The sequence below is a fragment of the Tachyglossus aculeatus genome, chromosome 5, assembly GCF_015852505.1.
Source record: "Tachyglossus aculeatus isolate mTacAcu1 chromosome 5, mTacAcu1.pri, whole genome shotgun sequence".
In the NCBI taxonomy this organism is placed as follows: Eukaryota; Metazoa; Chordata; class Mammalia; order Monotremata; family Tachyglossidae; genus Tachyglossus; species Tachyglossus aculeatus.
The window spans coordinates 55829714-55844871 of NC_052070.1; the positions used below are offsets into that span (position 1 = coordinate 55829714).

A 15158-nucleotide genomic window follows, 5' to 3' on the forward strand; every position below is an offset into this window, starting at 1 on the left:
AGAGATGGTAGTTGAAGCCATAGGAGTAATGAGTTCTCCAAGCGAAAGGGTGTAGAAGGAGACCCTGAACTGAACCTTGAGGGACTCCCACATTTAAGGGGTGTGAGGCAGAGGAGGAACCCGTGAAGGAGACGAGAATGAACAGCCAGAGAGATGAGGAGAACCAGCAGAGGAGAGTGTCAGTGAAGCCAAGGTTGGCTAATGTTTCCAGGAGAAGGGGTTGGTCGACCATATTGAAGGCAGCTGAGAGTCAAGGAGGATTAGGGTGGATTACAGGACATTGGATTTGGCAAGAAGAAGATCATTGGTGACCTTGGAGAGAGCAGTATCTGTGGAGTGATGGGGTGGAAGCCAAATTGGAGGGGGTTAAGGAGAGAATTGGAGGAAAGGAAGATGAGGCATAAGAGTAAGCGCTCAATAAATATGATTGAATGAATAAGAGTTGACAAACTTGCTGAAGGAGTTTGGAGAGGAATGGTAGGAGGGAGGTGGGGCAATAACTGGAGGGAGCCATGGAGTCAAGGGAGAGTTGTTGGTTTTTTTTTTTTAGGATAGGGGAGACATGAGCACATTTGAAATAACTGGGGAATAAGCCAGTCAAGAGTGAACAGTTGAAAATGGCAGTCAGGGAGGGAAGAAGGGAGGGGGCAAGTGCTTGGATAAGGTGTGAAGGGATGGGATCAAAGGTGCAGGTGGAGGGGGTAGATTTTGAGAGGAGGCAGGAGATCTTTGGAGATAGTACTGGGAAAGTTCATAATCATCATCATCAATCGTATTGAGCGCTTACTATGTGCAGAGCACTGTACTAAGCGCTTGGGAAGTACAAATTGGCAACATATACAGTCCCTACCCAACAGTGGGCTCACAGTCTAAAAGGGGGAGACAGAGAACAAAACCAAACATACTAACAAAATAAAATAAATAGAATAGATATGTACAAGTAAAATAAATAGAGTAATAAATATGTACAAACATATACATATATACAGGTGCTGTGGGGAAGGGAAGGAGGTAAGATGGGGGGGATTGAGAGGGGGACGAGGGGGAGAGGAAGGAAGGGGCTCAGTCTGGGAAGACCTCCTGGAGGAGGTGAGCTCTCAGCAGGGCCTTGAAGGGAGGAAGAGAGCTAGCTTGGCGGATGGGCAGAGGGAGGGCATTCCAGGCCCGGGGGATGACGTGGGCCGGGGGTCGATGGCGGGACAGGCGGGAACGAGGTACGGTGAGGAGATTAGCAGCAGAGGAGCGGAGGGTGCGGGCTGGGCTGGAGAAGGAGAGAAGGGAGGTGAGGTAGGAGGGGGCGAGGTGATGGACAGCCTTGAAGCCCAGGGTGAGGAGTTTCTGCCTGATGCGCAGATTGATTGGTAGCCACTGGAGATTTTTGAGGAGGGGAGTAATATGCCCAGAGCGTTTCTGGACAAAGATAATCCGGGCAGCAGCATGAAGTATGGATTGAAGTGGAGAGAGACACGAGGATGAGAGATCAGAGGGAAGGCTGATGCAGTAGTCCAGACGGGATAGGATGAGAGCTTGAATGAGCAGGGTAGCGGTATGGATGGAGAGGGAAGGGTGGATCTTGGCAATGTTGTGGAGCTGAGACCGGCAGGTTTTGGTGACGGCTTGGATGTGAGGGGTGAATGAGAGAGCGGAGTCGAGGATGACACCAAGGTTGCGGGCAACCTTGAAGAAGTTTCAAGTTGAAAGTTGAAGAAGGGGCAGGAGTAGGGAGTTTTTGGTTTAAGCCACTCAGAAATGGGGCAGTTCGCAGGCATGTGTGCGTGCATGTGTGCATTTGCATGTATATGAGAGGGACAGAGAGAAGGTGCTGTCGGGAGTGGAGGGGGTGCTGGAGGCTTTCCCCTGTCTCACTTGAAGTGCTAGGTTGGCCCAGGGTGGGCTCTGGACAGCCATCCCGAAATTAGGGACAGGAGAAAGGTCAGTCAGCAGACGGCTATTCCTGAAGCCAGCCCCACCCCCCTGATGCCCGCTGGCCCTCCTCTCGGCCCTCCACTCGGCCCTCCCCACCCGCCCAAAGCCGCGCGGAGCTTCTCGTAAAATGACCCTTCCTTCTGAGCCGTTATTTATAGTCCCGGCTTGAATCACCAACCCAGAATGGAAACCCATGGAGGAGGGAAGAGGAAGCTGAGAGGCAGGCGATTGGGGTGGGCAAGGGGAAATGCAGGGGGCAAAATGTGGGGGCCCCGGTGCAGTTTCCACCAGCCGGACACCGTCATCCGCTGCCCCTCCTCCTCGTCCTCTTCCATGGCCTCCTCAGGTAAGGCTGTCGGTGCGGCCCAAGATCTCCAGGCCTCGGATCGAGCACTCCGACTCTTTAGGGTCGCTTGCTGGCCCCAGCGGCTCTCCCCGGCAGCCAGATTTCTTCTACTTCCTGCCTCCCAGCCCCCAGATTGTGTTTGCTCAACTGACTCTCCCCGTTACTCTCCTGCTAGGAGAGGAACATCGCAAGGCTCCTGGGGCCCGGCTCGGGCAGCCCAAGCTGTGGGAGTCCGGCCTCTCTCACCCATCTCCTGGGTGCCCCCGGCCTTTGGTTGCCGACGAATTGGAAGGCTTTTGTTTACCTTCCGGGTTGTGAAGGTTTTCTTTTGGAAAACGTATTTATTCCTTTAATGTGCGTTTTCTTTCCTCTCTTTGGCAATCCACCTCTTTCAGAAGAGAACTATTTTTAGCCCCCCAGGGTCCCAGGTGATCCTGGCCCTGCTGTGAACCAGACGCTGGGCAGTCAGCAGCCGAGACTGAGCAGGCCGCCTCTGGGAGGGGCACTGCCCGCCGGCTCCTTCGGCTGGGTGCAGCTGCACCTGGTGAGGGGCTCCCGGCTGCCCTGTCCCAGCACCAGCTTGATTTTCTCTGGCTTCCCGGAGGGCTCTCTGGCCACGTGAGTGGCCCAGACCTAAGCGTTTGTGCATTTGGAGGTGTCTTGCTCCCCACATAGGATGCCCAAAGCTGCCAGGTGGGCATTATCTCACTTTCCTTCTTGCCTTCCAGGTGACTCGGAGGAGGAGGACATGGGATTTCTGGAAGTCACCGTTTCAGACATCAAACACCCCTCTCCGGAGCTGGGTCCCATGCCTGAAGGACTGAGCCCTCAGCAGGTCTGGGATAAGGATGGGAGGGTGTGGATGGCTATTGGGTGGTGGGGGTAGATGGACAACTATAGGATAGGGATGAAGAAAGAGTTGGATGGATGAGCTCACGATATTTGTTATATCGTATTGTCCCAAGTTCTTAGTACAGTGTCCTGCACACAGGAAGCACTCAGTAAATATGATTGACTCATTAAAGAGACTGGTCTGAAATGAAAGCTGCAGTTTGGAACCAGGAGGGGCAATGAGAAGAGCCCTGGGGGTTGGTCGGGAGACTGGAGACTGTACATATTTATTACTCTATTATTTATTTTACTTGTACATATCTATTCTATTTATTTTATTTTGTTAGTATGTTTGGTTTTGTTCTCTGTCTTCCCCTTTTAGACTGTGAGCCCACTGTTGGGTAGGGACTGTCTCTATATGTTGCCAATTTGTACTTCCCAAGCGCTTAGTACAGTGCTCTGCACATAGTAAGCACTCAATAAATACGATTGATTGATTGATTGGAGTTCTGACCCCAGCTCTGCCACTTGAGTGCTGTGTGAGCCTGACCCCTTCTGTGAATCTCAGCTTTTGTGCCCCAAAGTGGGAAGGAAAATCCCTGCTTCTCCTTTGTTGTGAGGATTGAGGTGATAAAGTGAAGTGTTTTGAGGGACTTTTCTTTGAAGAAAAGCATAATATAAAGTTGAGAAAAAGCAGCATTTATTTATCCCTAATTTACAGTTGAGACAAATATCCCCCAAACTGGAACCCAGGAGCCAGGACTCTTCCAGATTACTGGTTACTAAGAAAGTACTGTGAGGAATGAGACCACCGACCTGAGGAGGAATTAATGGCTCCTGAATCCCTGAGCACCTGGTGGATGAACATCTTTGCCCTCGGAAGAACTAGGAATAGTCCTCACCAGGGACCCCAGAGGTGGCCCAAATGGTGCCTCTGAGCTCCTTGTGGGAAGGGATCACATCTACCAACTCTGTAGTATTGCGTTTAGTACAGTGTTGCGCACAGAGTAGACTCTCAATAAATACCGTTGGCTCCAGACCATGGTCTTGCAGAACAGCCACAACTCACTCCCTATCTTCCCGCACCTCAAAGATGCCACCCCCTTCTCTGCCCTCCCCTCCTGCCCAAGACAGAGTTGTAGAGACACTCTCCTCTGGAACCTGGCACTGGGAGAAAACGGGAAGAAAGGCAGGTGTGGTAGTGAGGCCCATTTCTGCCCCAAACAATCAGTCAGTGGTATTTATTGGACACCTACTGGGTGTGCAGAGCACTGTTCTAAGCACTTGGGAGCATTCAACAGAATCAGCACAATCCCTGTCCTTAAGGAAATTACAGTCTAGCAATTTTTTCTGGCCCCTGCAGGTAGTGAGACGGCACATCTTGGGCTCCATTGTTCAGAGTGAGGGGAGCTACGTGGAGTCTTTAAAGCGGATCCTTCAGGTAAAATAGGCCCTACGGGACTTTGGGCGTCTCTCCCAGGGCAGTGGGCACAGAGGGGAGCTGGGCATAAGGGCATGGGGCACACCCTCATGATGTTCTTTTTAGCTTAAATAGCAGCCTCATTGTGGTTTCCTGAGCATTCACAGAATATGGGGAAATACTTTTTGGAAGGGGCTGAAACCAATGTGATCCGAAGGAAAATACTTAATACTAAAGAAGTGGGGGAATTAGTTCATCATGACTGGTGGGTAGCATGTTTGTTATGTGCGAAAGGAAATGTCTGGGTGTCTGAACAAGAACTCTCCTTCACACCCCTCCCAAGGATGTCACCCTACCTGGAGAGGGTAAATAAAAAAATTTATTTTATTTGTACATATCTGTTCTATTTATTTTATTTTGTTAGTATGTTTGGTTTTGTTCTCTGTCTCCCCCTTTTAGACTGTGAGCCCACTGTTGGGTACGGACTGTCTCTATATGTTTCCAATTTGTACTTCCCAAGCGCTTAGTACAGTGCTCTGCACATAGTAAGCGCTCAATAAATACGATTGATGATGATGGAGAGATGAGGGTTGAATTCTATGGCACCACTTCCAGAATTCTCTTCCCCAGTTATCCTGATCCACTGTTCAACCACTCAACAGACTTTGGGGCCATCTCCTCTAACTCCACCTCGTGTTTTTCATTCCCCTGTTTATGGGGGAAAGCCCTGTTGGTTGCGTATTCATTTGTCTTCCATTAGACCGTAATCTCCTCGAGGGCAGGGCTGTGCTCCAAGCACCCGCTGCAGCGCTCGGGGCCCTGGGAAAATGTGGGCGTTGGGCTGCCTGGTCCGATCCTGTGGAGAGGAGCACGGGCGGCTGAATCCCTCGATGCTCTCTTCCGGCCAGGATTACCGAAACCCCTTGATAGAGATGGAGCCCAAGGCTCTGAGTGCCCGCAAGTGCCAAGTGGTGTTCTTCCGCCTGAAGGAGATTCTGCAGTGCCACTCCATGTTCCAAATCGCCCTATCATCCCGCGTGGCTGAGTGGGACACGACGGAGAAGATTGGGGACCTCTTCGTGGCTTCGGTAAGGGAGGCAGACTCCCAGGAGCGGTCCCATACTTGAGTTAGGCTGGGGAACCATCTGCCCTCACCAACACACATCTCTTCCAAAAGTCCATCATTTGGAACCTGAGAACCAGCGAGCTTGGAAAGGCCTTCCACAGCTCATAAAGTCCAGCCCTCTTCCTCCAAACCTTCCCAGCTTAGGTGACAAGTTGCCCTGCTTGGGGTACCCAGAGCTATTCTCAAAAGGCCCCTGCCCCACTCTGCTCTAAGCCTGGTGGTGTTCCATATTTTTTACCTTGAAAGGTGCGAGGTCAACTGGGGCCAATAACAGAGCTATTCTGAGCATATACCAGACCCCTCCTGCCCCATCACCCTAACCCTTCTCCCTTTTTTCCCCCCTTCCTCTGCCCCCCCGATACAGGCCAATCTACCCATGGTGTTCACTGAGTGTTTGCTATGTGCAGAGCACCGTACTAAGCACTTGGGAGAGTATAATACAACAGAGTTGGCAGGCGCGTTCTCTGCCCAAAATGAGCTTACAATCTAGAGTTGGCCAGAGGGCCAACCAGCATAAGAGGTCACTGAGCTTGAGCTGTTTGCAACTGCAGCGTCCATCACAGTGCAGATTTGGGCGAGTGGAGGAGGTGCGGGGGTGGGGAGGAAAGGGAAGTCCCAAGGGAAATCATTCTGTCCATCCCATGTCTGGTTCATTCCTCCAGTTTTCCAAGTCTATGGTGCTGGACGTATACAGTGACTACGTAAACAATTTCACCAACGCTATGTCCATCATCAAGAAGGCCTGTCTCACCAAACCGGCATTCCTGGAATTCCTCAAGGTTGGAGGCAGAGAGAGCCTTCTCTGTCATGCACTGTTTTTGGAGGGCGGAGGCCAGGAATGGGAGTTGGGCTTGGATAATAATAATCACCGGTGGTTGTTAATAATAAAAATAATTGTGGTATTAAGCGTTACAGTGTACCAGGCACTGTACTAAGTGCTGGGGTGGATATAAGCAGATCGGGTTGGACAATTGGACATAGTTCCTGTCCGGTGTGGGACTCTTGGTCTCTATCCCCATTTTGCAGATGAGGTAACTTCACTTCTCTGGGCTTAAGTAACTTGCCCAAGGTCACACAGTAGACAAGTGGCGGGGCTGGAATAGCTAGACCAGGCCTGTGCTCCATCCACTACATGCTTGCTTGGTGCCAAGCACCGAGCTAAGCGCTTGGGTAGTTGCAAGGATGATCATGTTGGTCACAGTGTGGATCTTGGCTCTTCTGTGCTACTCTATCACCTGTATCACTCAGTTTTCCCACCTGTAAAGTTGGGGTGGGGAGTGGGGGAATTTTGTGTCCTCTCTCTTTGCGGAGTTTGGAAGGGCTAATATGTTGCATGGGGCTTTGTGGGAATGAGCAGTCATTTGCTTTTCCAAGGCCTTGCCCAATAGTAGTAGTGATAGCATTTATTACTCAATCACTGATATTTATTGGGTGCTTACTGTTTGCTGAGCACTGTGTTAAGTGTTTGCGAAAGTACAGTACATCAGAGTTGGTAGACACATGCCCTTCTTGCAAGGAACATGCAATATAAAGGGAGAGGAAAGTAGATATATAAAAAAAATTACAGATAAGTACGTAAGTGCTGTAGAGCGGATATCAAGTGCCTTGGGATATAGATCCAAGTGCACAGGTGATGCAGATGGGAGAGAGAGTTGGGGAAAAGAGAGCTTAATTGTGGAAGGTCTGTTGGAGGAAGTGTTATTTTAGTATGGCTTTGAAGGTAGAGAGTGGTGGTCTGGTGTATATGAAGGGGGAGGAAGTTCGAGGCCAGAAGGAGGATGTAGATAAGGGATTGATGGTGAGATAGATGAGATTAAGGCACAGTGATCAAGCTGGTACTCTAGAATGTGAGCCCTTTGTGGGCAGGGATTGTCTCTCTTTATTTGCTGTATCGTACTTTCCAAGCGCTTAGTTCAGTGCTCTGCACACAGTAAGCACTCAATCAATACAACTGACTGAATGAGTGAAATGGGTGGGCTGGGCTGTAGTTGGAGATCAGTGAGGTGAGATAGGATGGGGCAAGTTGAGTGCTTTAAAGCTGTTGGGAAGGAGTTTCTGTTCCATGCAAAGTGGTGGGAAAGAGTCCCCGGAGAGGAATGAACTTGGGAACTTTTAGGGCAAAGCAAAACTAAGTGGCTATGGGGCCACCTCACCTTGGAGTGGCGTTTTGTGGGGCTGGGGGGCAGCCAGTCACTATGCGGCCCCCTCGGAGGTGGAGGGCTCCATCGCTCTTGCTGGGGATGGGGGCAGCTTGGGGGGCTGAAAGCAGTTTCTCTCCTGGCAGAGGCGGCAGGTGAGCAGCACAGACCGTGTCACGCTGTATGGCCTGATGGTGAAGCCCATCCAACGGTTCCCCCAGTTCATTCTCCTCCTGCAGGTACACTGCTCCAAAGGAAACTTTTTTTTAATTTTTAAATAATGATATTTGTTAAGCACTTATGATTTATCAGGCACTGTTAAGTTCTGGGAAAGAAACAAACTAATCAGGTTGGACACAGTCCTTGTCCCACGTGAAGCTCCCAATCTTAATCCCCTTTTACAGATGAGATAATGAGGCCCAGAGAAATTAAGTGATTTGCCCAAGGTCTCAAAGCAAACGTGCGGAGCCGGGACTAGAACACAGATCATTCTGACTCCTAGGCTGTGCTCTATCCACTAATCAATGCTGCTTCTAGGTTAAATGAGTTGCCCAGTCACACAGAAAACACATGGTGGAATGGGATTAGAACCCAGGTCCTTCGACTCCCAGGCTAGTGCTTTCTTCATTAGGCCATTCTGCTTCCCATCACTTCCCAACACTGGCCTGAGATTAGCTGATTGGGTAGACCCGACCAAGGAAGGGCCGATAGATTGGAGCGGCAGGGTGGGAAGAAGGACGGCACGTGTCAGGGTGGACTGGGTCTGTAGCGATCTTTCTGGGCAAGCCCATAGCTTCCTCCTCACACTGGGCAGCAGGATGAGGCCCCATTCCCCGGGAGTGGTGAGCCTCAAGAAGTGGAGTTCACCTTGACTGTGGCCCTGTGGAGTCACCGTGTCACCCTGTGCTCCCTTCACCTGGCCCGCTCAGAATCCTGTAGAAGAAAGATGGCCTCAATGCTGGGCATGTTGACTGAGGAGGGGTACCCAAGGTCCTGTTTTCAGCTGACCCCCATCCAGGCCCAGCATGGTACCCGAAGCTTTTATGTCTATATTTTTTAAATTATTATTATTTTTGGCATCAAAATTTCCTCCATCATGGCCCCCATCACCAAGTCCCACGGCTCAGACATTGTGCCGGTCATGACACTGACCCCGAAGGGGCACGCAGAGATATTTTAGCAGTTGCGTGATCAGACCGTCCTGGAGAAATGCTCTCTGGTTCTGGGCCGATCCGGGGCAGATGGGCGAGAAATGTCAGCAGGTGACTTCACCATGTCACGCTACCTGCTGGCGTAGTATGTGTTCCATCACGCGCCCCTTAGGGCCTGATTTTTTTTTTTGGCGGTCCGTGGCCGGCCCCGCTCTGACTGGGCATCAGTACCCACCTCTGCCCACCCTGGCTCTTCTCTCTGATTGCATGCTCCCGGGGACTGGCAGAAGGTGGGGACGGAGGCCGGCCGGGGCATCTTCCTGAGGGCTGGGTCTTCCTCTGCCCCCCCTTCTTCCACCAGGACATGCTGAAGAACACCCCGAAAGGCCACCCGGACCGGCTGTCACTCCAGCTGGCCCTGACGGAGCTGGAGACGCTGGCCGAGAAGCTGAATGAGCAGAAGCGGCTGGCTGACCAGGTGGCAGAGATCCAGCAGCTGACCAAGAGTGTCGGTGACCGGAGCAGCCTCAACAAGGTGAGGGAACGGGGCGGGAGGGAGGGTCTAGTCCCGGTGGCAAAGCTCCTAAGTTTCTTTCCTCCTCCTCTTCCTCCTCTTCTTCCTCCTCCTCCTCCTCCTCTTCCCCCTTCTCCCATTCCAGTCGATGAGCAGTAGATGGCAGTCCCCTCAAGCACATCTCCATCTCCCACCTTCTGCCAGGCAGATCACAACCTTCCGAGAAAACAGCCTCCCTTCGGGCCTGGTCACTTCTTTTTTTAATTGGAATTTGTTAAGTGTTAATCATCTGTCGAACCCTCTTCTAAACACTGGGGTAGATACAAGTTGATTAGTTTGGACACAGTCCCACATGGGACTCACAGTCTAAGTAGGCATGGGACTCACAGTCTAAGTAGGAGGTAGAACAAGGAGAACTGTGGCACAGAGAACTTAATAATAATAATGACATTTATTAAGCGCTTACTATGTGTTCTAAGCTCTGGGGAGGTTACAATAATAATATAATACGATGGCGTTTATTAAGCACTTACTATGTGCAAAGCACTGTATTAAGCGCTGGGGAGGTTACAAGGTGATCAGGTTGTCCCATGGTGGGGGAGAGGGGGGGTTTCACAGTCTTAATCCCCATTTTACAGATGCGGTAACTGAGGCCCAGAGAAGTGACTTGCCCAAAGTCACACAGCTGACAATTGGTGGAGCCGGGATTTCAACCCATGACCTCTGACTCCAAAGCCCGGGCTCTTTCCACTGAGCCACGCTGCTTCTCCTGTGCCCCAGTTTCCTCAACTGTATTGAAAAAAAAAGAAAATGAGGATTCAATGCATATTCATTCATTCATTCAATTGTATTTATTGAGCACTTACTGTGTGCGGAGCACTGTACTAAGCGCTTGGGAAGTACAAGTTGGCAACATATAGAGACGGTCCCTACCCAGCAGTGGGCTCACAGTCTATTTAGACGGTGAGCCCTTTATGGGACGTGGACTGTGTCCGACCTGATTAACTTGTACCTTCCCCAGTGTTTTGAACAGTACTTGACACATAGTAAGCATCTAACAATTACATGCCGATAATAATAATACTTTCTCAAGAGTGATCTGCACACAGTAAGCTCTTGCTAAATACCATTGATTTTCACCCTTTGGTGGGGCCCAGCCGGAGAGCTATTGTTCACTTTCTGCAAATTGCTGACCCAGCTCCCAAGATGTTTGGGAGCGAGTGTCGCTCTTCCCCTGCCGCCCTGTCATCCTCAGCCGAGGTGACGTGGCTTTGAGCCGGAAGCCCTGGCAGGGTCTGGGTTGTGACCACTCCTCCCATCTCGAGAGGAAGAGAAACTGGGTTGTGGTTGAAAGTGAACCGAGGCAGAGCTTTCCAAAGCTGCCTGGAATTGTCTACTCGGGCATTCGTAGAGGGGCTTGTGAAATATCCCCGGCCCAGCTGGGAAGGCAGGAAGGGGCAGCCTGAGAGGCTTTCCTCTAGACCCTCTCGAGACTCCGCTTTGCGAGGTGACTGACTCCGGGCCTCAAAGTGAGTCACGGAGCTCTGCCGTCTACACGGCCAAAGTGAGTTGTTCCTAGGCTAATGTGAAAATGCCCAAGGAACACCAATGGGCCATGATTTTAGACTTTAGATTTTAGTCTTTTAGACTGTGAGCCCACTGTTGGGTAGGGACTGTCTCTATATGTTGCCAATTTGTACTTCCCAAGCGCTTAGTACAGTGCTCTGCACATAGTAAGCGCTCAATAAATACGATTGATGATGATGATGATGATTATAATAGTAATCAATTGTATTTATTACCAAATAATGTATTTGGCAATTTATTTATAATAATAACAATGATTTATTACCAAATTACCAAATAATAGTATTTGGTAAGTGCTTACTCTATATAAAGCATTGTTCTAAGCGCTGGGGTAGGTACAAGCTAATCAGGTGGGACACAGTCCCTGTCCCACATGGGGCTCACAGTCTTAATCCCCATTTTACAGAGGAAAGAACTAAGGCACAGAGAAGTGAAATGATTTGCTTAAGGTCGCGCAGCAGAAGTGACGGAGCCAGGATTAGAACCCAGGTTCTTCTGGCTTCCAGGCCCATGCTGCTTCCAGTGCTTAGAACAGTGCTTTGCACATAGTAAGCGCTTAACAAATGCCATTATTATTATTATTATTATTATTGTTATTATTCCCTGCAAGTTTGTTAGAGTAGTAACAGACTCACAGATAGCACCAGCAAAAGTAAATCAACCCTTCAAGCCATGTTGTTGGTGTCGACCTCCTGCCCACGTCATCCCCCGGGCCTGGAATGCCCTCCCTCTGCCCATCCGCCAAGCTAGCTCTCTTCCTCCCTTCAAGGCCCTACTGAGAGGTCACCTCCTCCAGGAGGCCTTCCCAGACTGAGCCCCTTCCTTCCTCTCCCCCTTGTCCCCTCTCCATCCCCCCCATCTTACCTCCTTCCCTTCCCCACAGCACCTGTATATATGTATATATGTTTGTACATATTTATTACTCTATTTCTTTATTTTACTTGTACATATCTATTCTATTTATTTTATTTTGTTAGTATGTTTGGTTTTGTCTCCCCCTTTTAGACTGTGAGCCCACTGTTGGGTAGGGACTGTCTCTATATGTTGCCAATTTGTACTTCCCAAGCGCTTAATACAGTGCTCTGCACACAGTAAGCGCTCAATAAATACGATTGATGATGATGATGATGATGATGTCTCAACTACCCTTGAAACACCGAGATCTCCCCTGCTACTTTATCGACCTGGCCCCGGGGGCAATAGAGGTTGTGTGGCTGGGAACCAAGAGACCTGAGCTCTGGTCCTGCTTCTGCCCCCGACTAACTGCGTGACCTTGAGTCAGTCATTTTCTTGCTTGGGTTTCCATGACCCCTTCTATAAAGTGGGGCTAGTCGTCTAATGAGGCCTGGGGGAGGCAAACCGGGGCTGTTCTCTATGCGGGGGTCAGGGTCATGGCTCCAAGGAAAGGGAGGAGGGCGATTGGTATTGAACTCTCTCAGTGGCCTTCCTGTTGCCAGCTTGTACTTCCCAAGCGCTTAGTACAGTGCTCTGCACACAGTAAGTGCTCAATAAATACGATTGATTGATTGATTGTCATAGTTGTTGACCTCGGGCCAGCGGCAGCTGCTCCTGTGTGAGACCCTGACGGAAACGGTATATGGGGATCGAGGACAGCTGATCAAATCCAAGGAGCGGAAGGTGTTCCTGCTGACCGACATGCTGGTGTGTGCCAACATCAACTTCAAGTGAGTGGACCCGTGAGGGCAAGTAAACGGGGAGCTGGGGAAGGGAAGGTAGGGTGAGGGGATGGGGAACAGGGGAAAGGAAGAGAGGCCCTGGGGATCCCCTCTGGGGAACCAGGGGAGGAGGCTTTTGGGGGACCCGCCACATTCTGCGGTCATTCCCTTGGGATTCCAGGTTGAATTCTCTGAGGCTGGGATAGTAAGGGGGCAGTCCATTGGTAGAATCCCTCCTCGGGGGCTCATGGCCCAGTCCCGCTCGAAAGGCAGTGTGCCTAGTGGAAAGAGCACGGGCTTGGGAGTCCGAGGGCCTGAGTTCTAATCCTGACTCTGCTACTCTCTGCTGTGAGACCTTGGGCAAATCATTTAATTTCTCTGTGCTTCAGTTACCTCATCTGTAAAATGGGGATTAGATAACTATTCTCCCCTTCCTCTTAGACTTTAAGCTCCAAACAGGACAGGGACTTTGTGTGTTCTGACTGTATTTCAGTGTTTCATTCATTCATTCAATCGTATTTATTGAGCGCTTACTGTGTGCAGAGCACTGTACTAAGTGCTTGGGAACTAAGTTGGCAACATATAGAGACGGTCCCTACCCAACAATGGGCTCATAGTCTAGAAGGGGGAGACAGAGAACAAAACATATTAACAGAATAAAATAAATAGAATAAATATGTACAAGTAAAATAGAGTAATAAATATGCACACACATACATATATACAGGTGCTGTGGGGAAGGGAAGGAAGTAAGGTGGAGGATGGAGAGGGGGAGGAGGGGGAGAGGAAAGAGGGGGCTCAGTCTGGAAAGGCCTCCTGGAGGAGGTGAGCTCTCAGTAGGGCCTTAATGTTTCGAATGTAGCAGCCACTTAACTACTGTAATTACTAGTACTGTTGTTGTTATTATTAGTAATGATAATAATAATTCTCCCATCTCCAAACCTGCATCCCGATGTGGGTGGGTCCATCTCGCCTCCCGCTGTGCCCCTGGCTAGCACAATTGGGCACTCAATCATCTTGCCCCCTCATAACTCACCTCGCTACTCTTCCACTACAACCCAGCCCACACACTTAGCTCCTTTAATGCGACCCTTCTCTTGCCTTGCCTCATGCTTACATGAGCAGCGCGGCTCAGTGGAAAGAGCCCGGGCTCTGGAGTCAGAGGTCACTGGTTCAAATCCCGGCTCCGCCACTTGTCAGCTGTGTGACTTTGGGCAAGTCACTTAAATTCTCTGGGCCTCAGTTACCTCATCTGTAAAATGGGGATTAAGACTGTGAGCCCCACGTGGGACAACCTGATCACCTTGTAAACTCCCCAGCGCTTAGAACAGTGCTTTGCACATAGTAAGCGCTTAATAAATGCCATTATTATTATTATTAATTCCCAAATGTACGACAGATTGTAAGCCCATTGAAGTAATTTCTTTTGCTTCTGCTGAATTCTCCCAAGTGCTTAGGATAGTGTTTGGAACACAGTAGGGATTGAATTTCATTCATGCGTTCAATCATATTTATTGAGCACTTACTGTGTGCAGAGCACTGTGCTAAGTGCTTGGGAAGTACAAGTTGGCAACATATAGAGACGGTCCCTACCCAACAGTGGGCTCACAGCCTAGACATGAATGCATACTGTTGATGGTTCTAGGGTGGGAATATTTTGTCTAGACCTTTCTTAAGTTTGTGCCCTAAATGTAGGCTTGTGTGTGTGTGTACGTATAGTAATGATGATGGCATTTGTTAACCGCTTACTATGTGCAGAGCACTGTTCTAAGCGCTGGCACTGTTCTAAGCGTATACACGCCTCCTTCCTCTTCTCTGGAGAGGGAAGCCATGTCCCCAAGGCCCAACAAGCCAGGGTGTCCCTTGGAAAGGTGAGAAATCACTACTGCACTGACTTCTGACCCTTTTTGTCTTCCTCAGGCCTGTCAATCACAGGTAGGTGAGGCAGACAGCCACTGAGAACTCTGAGTGGGGCATGTGGGTTTGTGGTCCTGGCTGGGCTCTCCCAACACTTTCGCCTCCAACTAAGGAGCTGTTTGGCTTGTGGGCTGCCGACTGACAGGGTGGCATGTTTTTTTGGCTGAGCTGCCGACGGCGGGCGCGGAGGGAGCGTCCGGGAGAGCGGCTGGCCGGGGGCTGACGGGGCTTTCTTCCTCCCTGTCCCCCACAGAGGGCAGCTGGAGATCAGCAGCCTGGTGCCCCTCGGCCCCAAGTACGTGGTGAAGTGGAACACGGCCCTGCCGCAGGTTCAGGTGGTGGAGGTGGGACAAGAAGGCAGCGGCTATGAGAAGGACAACGTGGTCATCCAGCACGCGGGTGCAAAGAAGGCCTCTCTGTCGGGGCAGTCCCACAGTGAGTACTAGTGTTCCCTGAGTTGTGCAGAGGTGGGGGCCTCTGGTCCTCGGCTGCTAGGGGTCAGCTGGAGAGCCCTATGTGACTGGGA

General features: G+C 50.4%; 1 protein-coding gene across 1 annotated transcript in view; it reads left to right on the plus strand.

Annotated features, from left to right (window-relative positions):
- ARHGEF10L (Rho guanine nucleotide exchange factor 10 like) overlaps nt 1-15158 on the plus strand; it is a 176320-nt gene that overhangs the window by 84958 nt on the left and 76204 nt on the right. The window contains 9 exon segments of the mRNA XM_038747301.1: nt 3001-3107; nt 4467-4544; nt 5432-5611; nt 6312-6428; nt 7934-8026; nt 9300-9473; nt 12579-12724; nt 14636-14650; nt 14886-15067. Of these exon segments, the coding sequence (XP_038603229.1) occupies nt 3001-3107; nt 4467-4544; nt 5432-5611; nt 6312-6428; nt 7934-8026; nt 9300-9473; nt 12579-12724; nt 14636-14650; nt 14886-15067 (1092 nt within the window).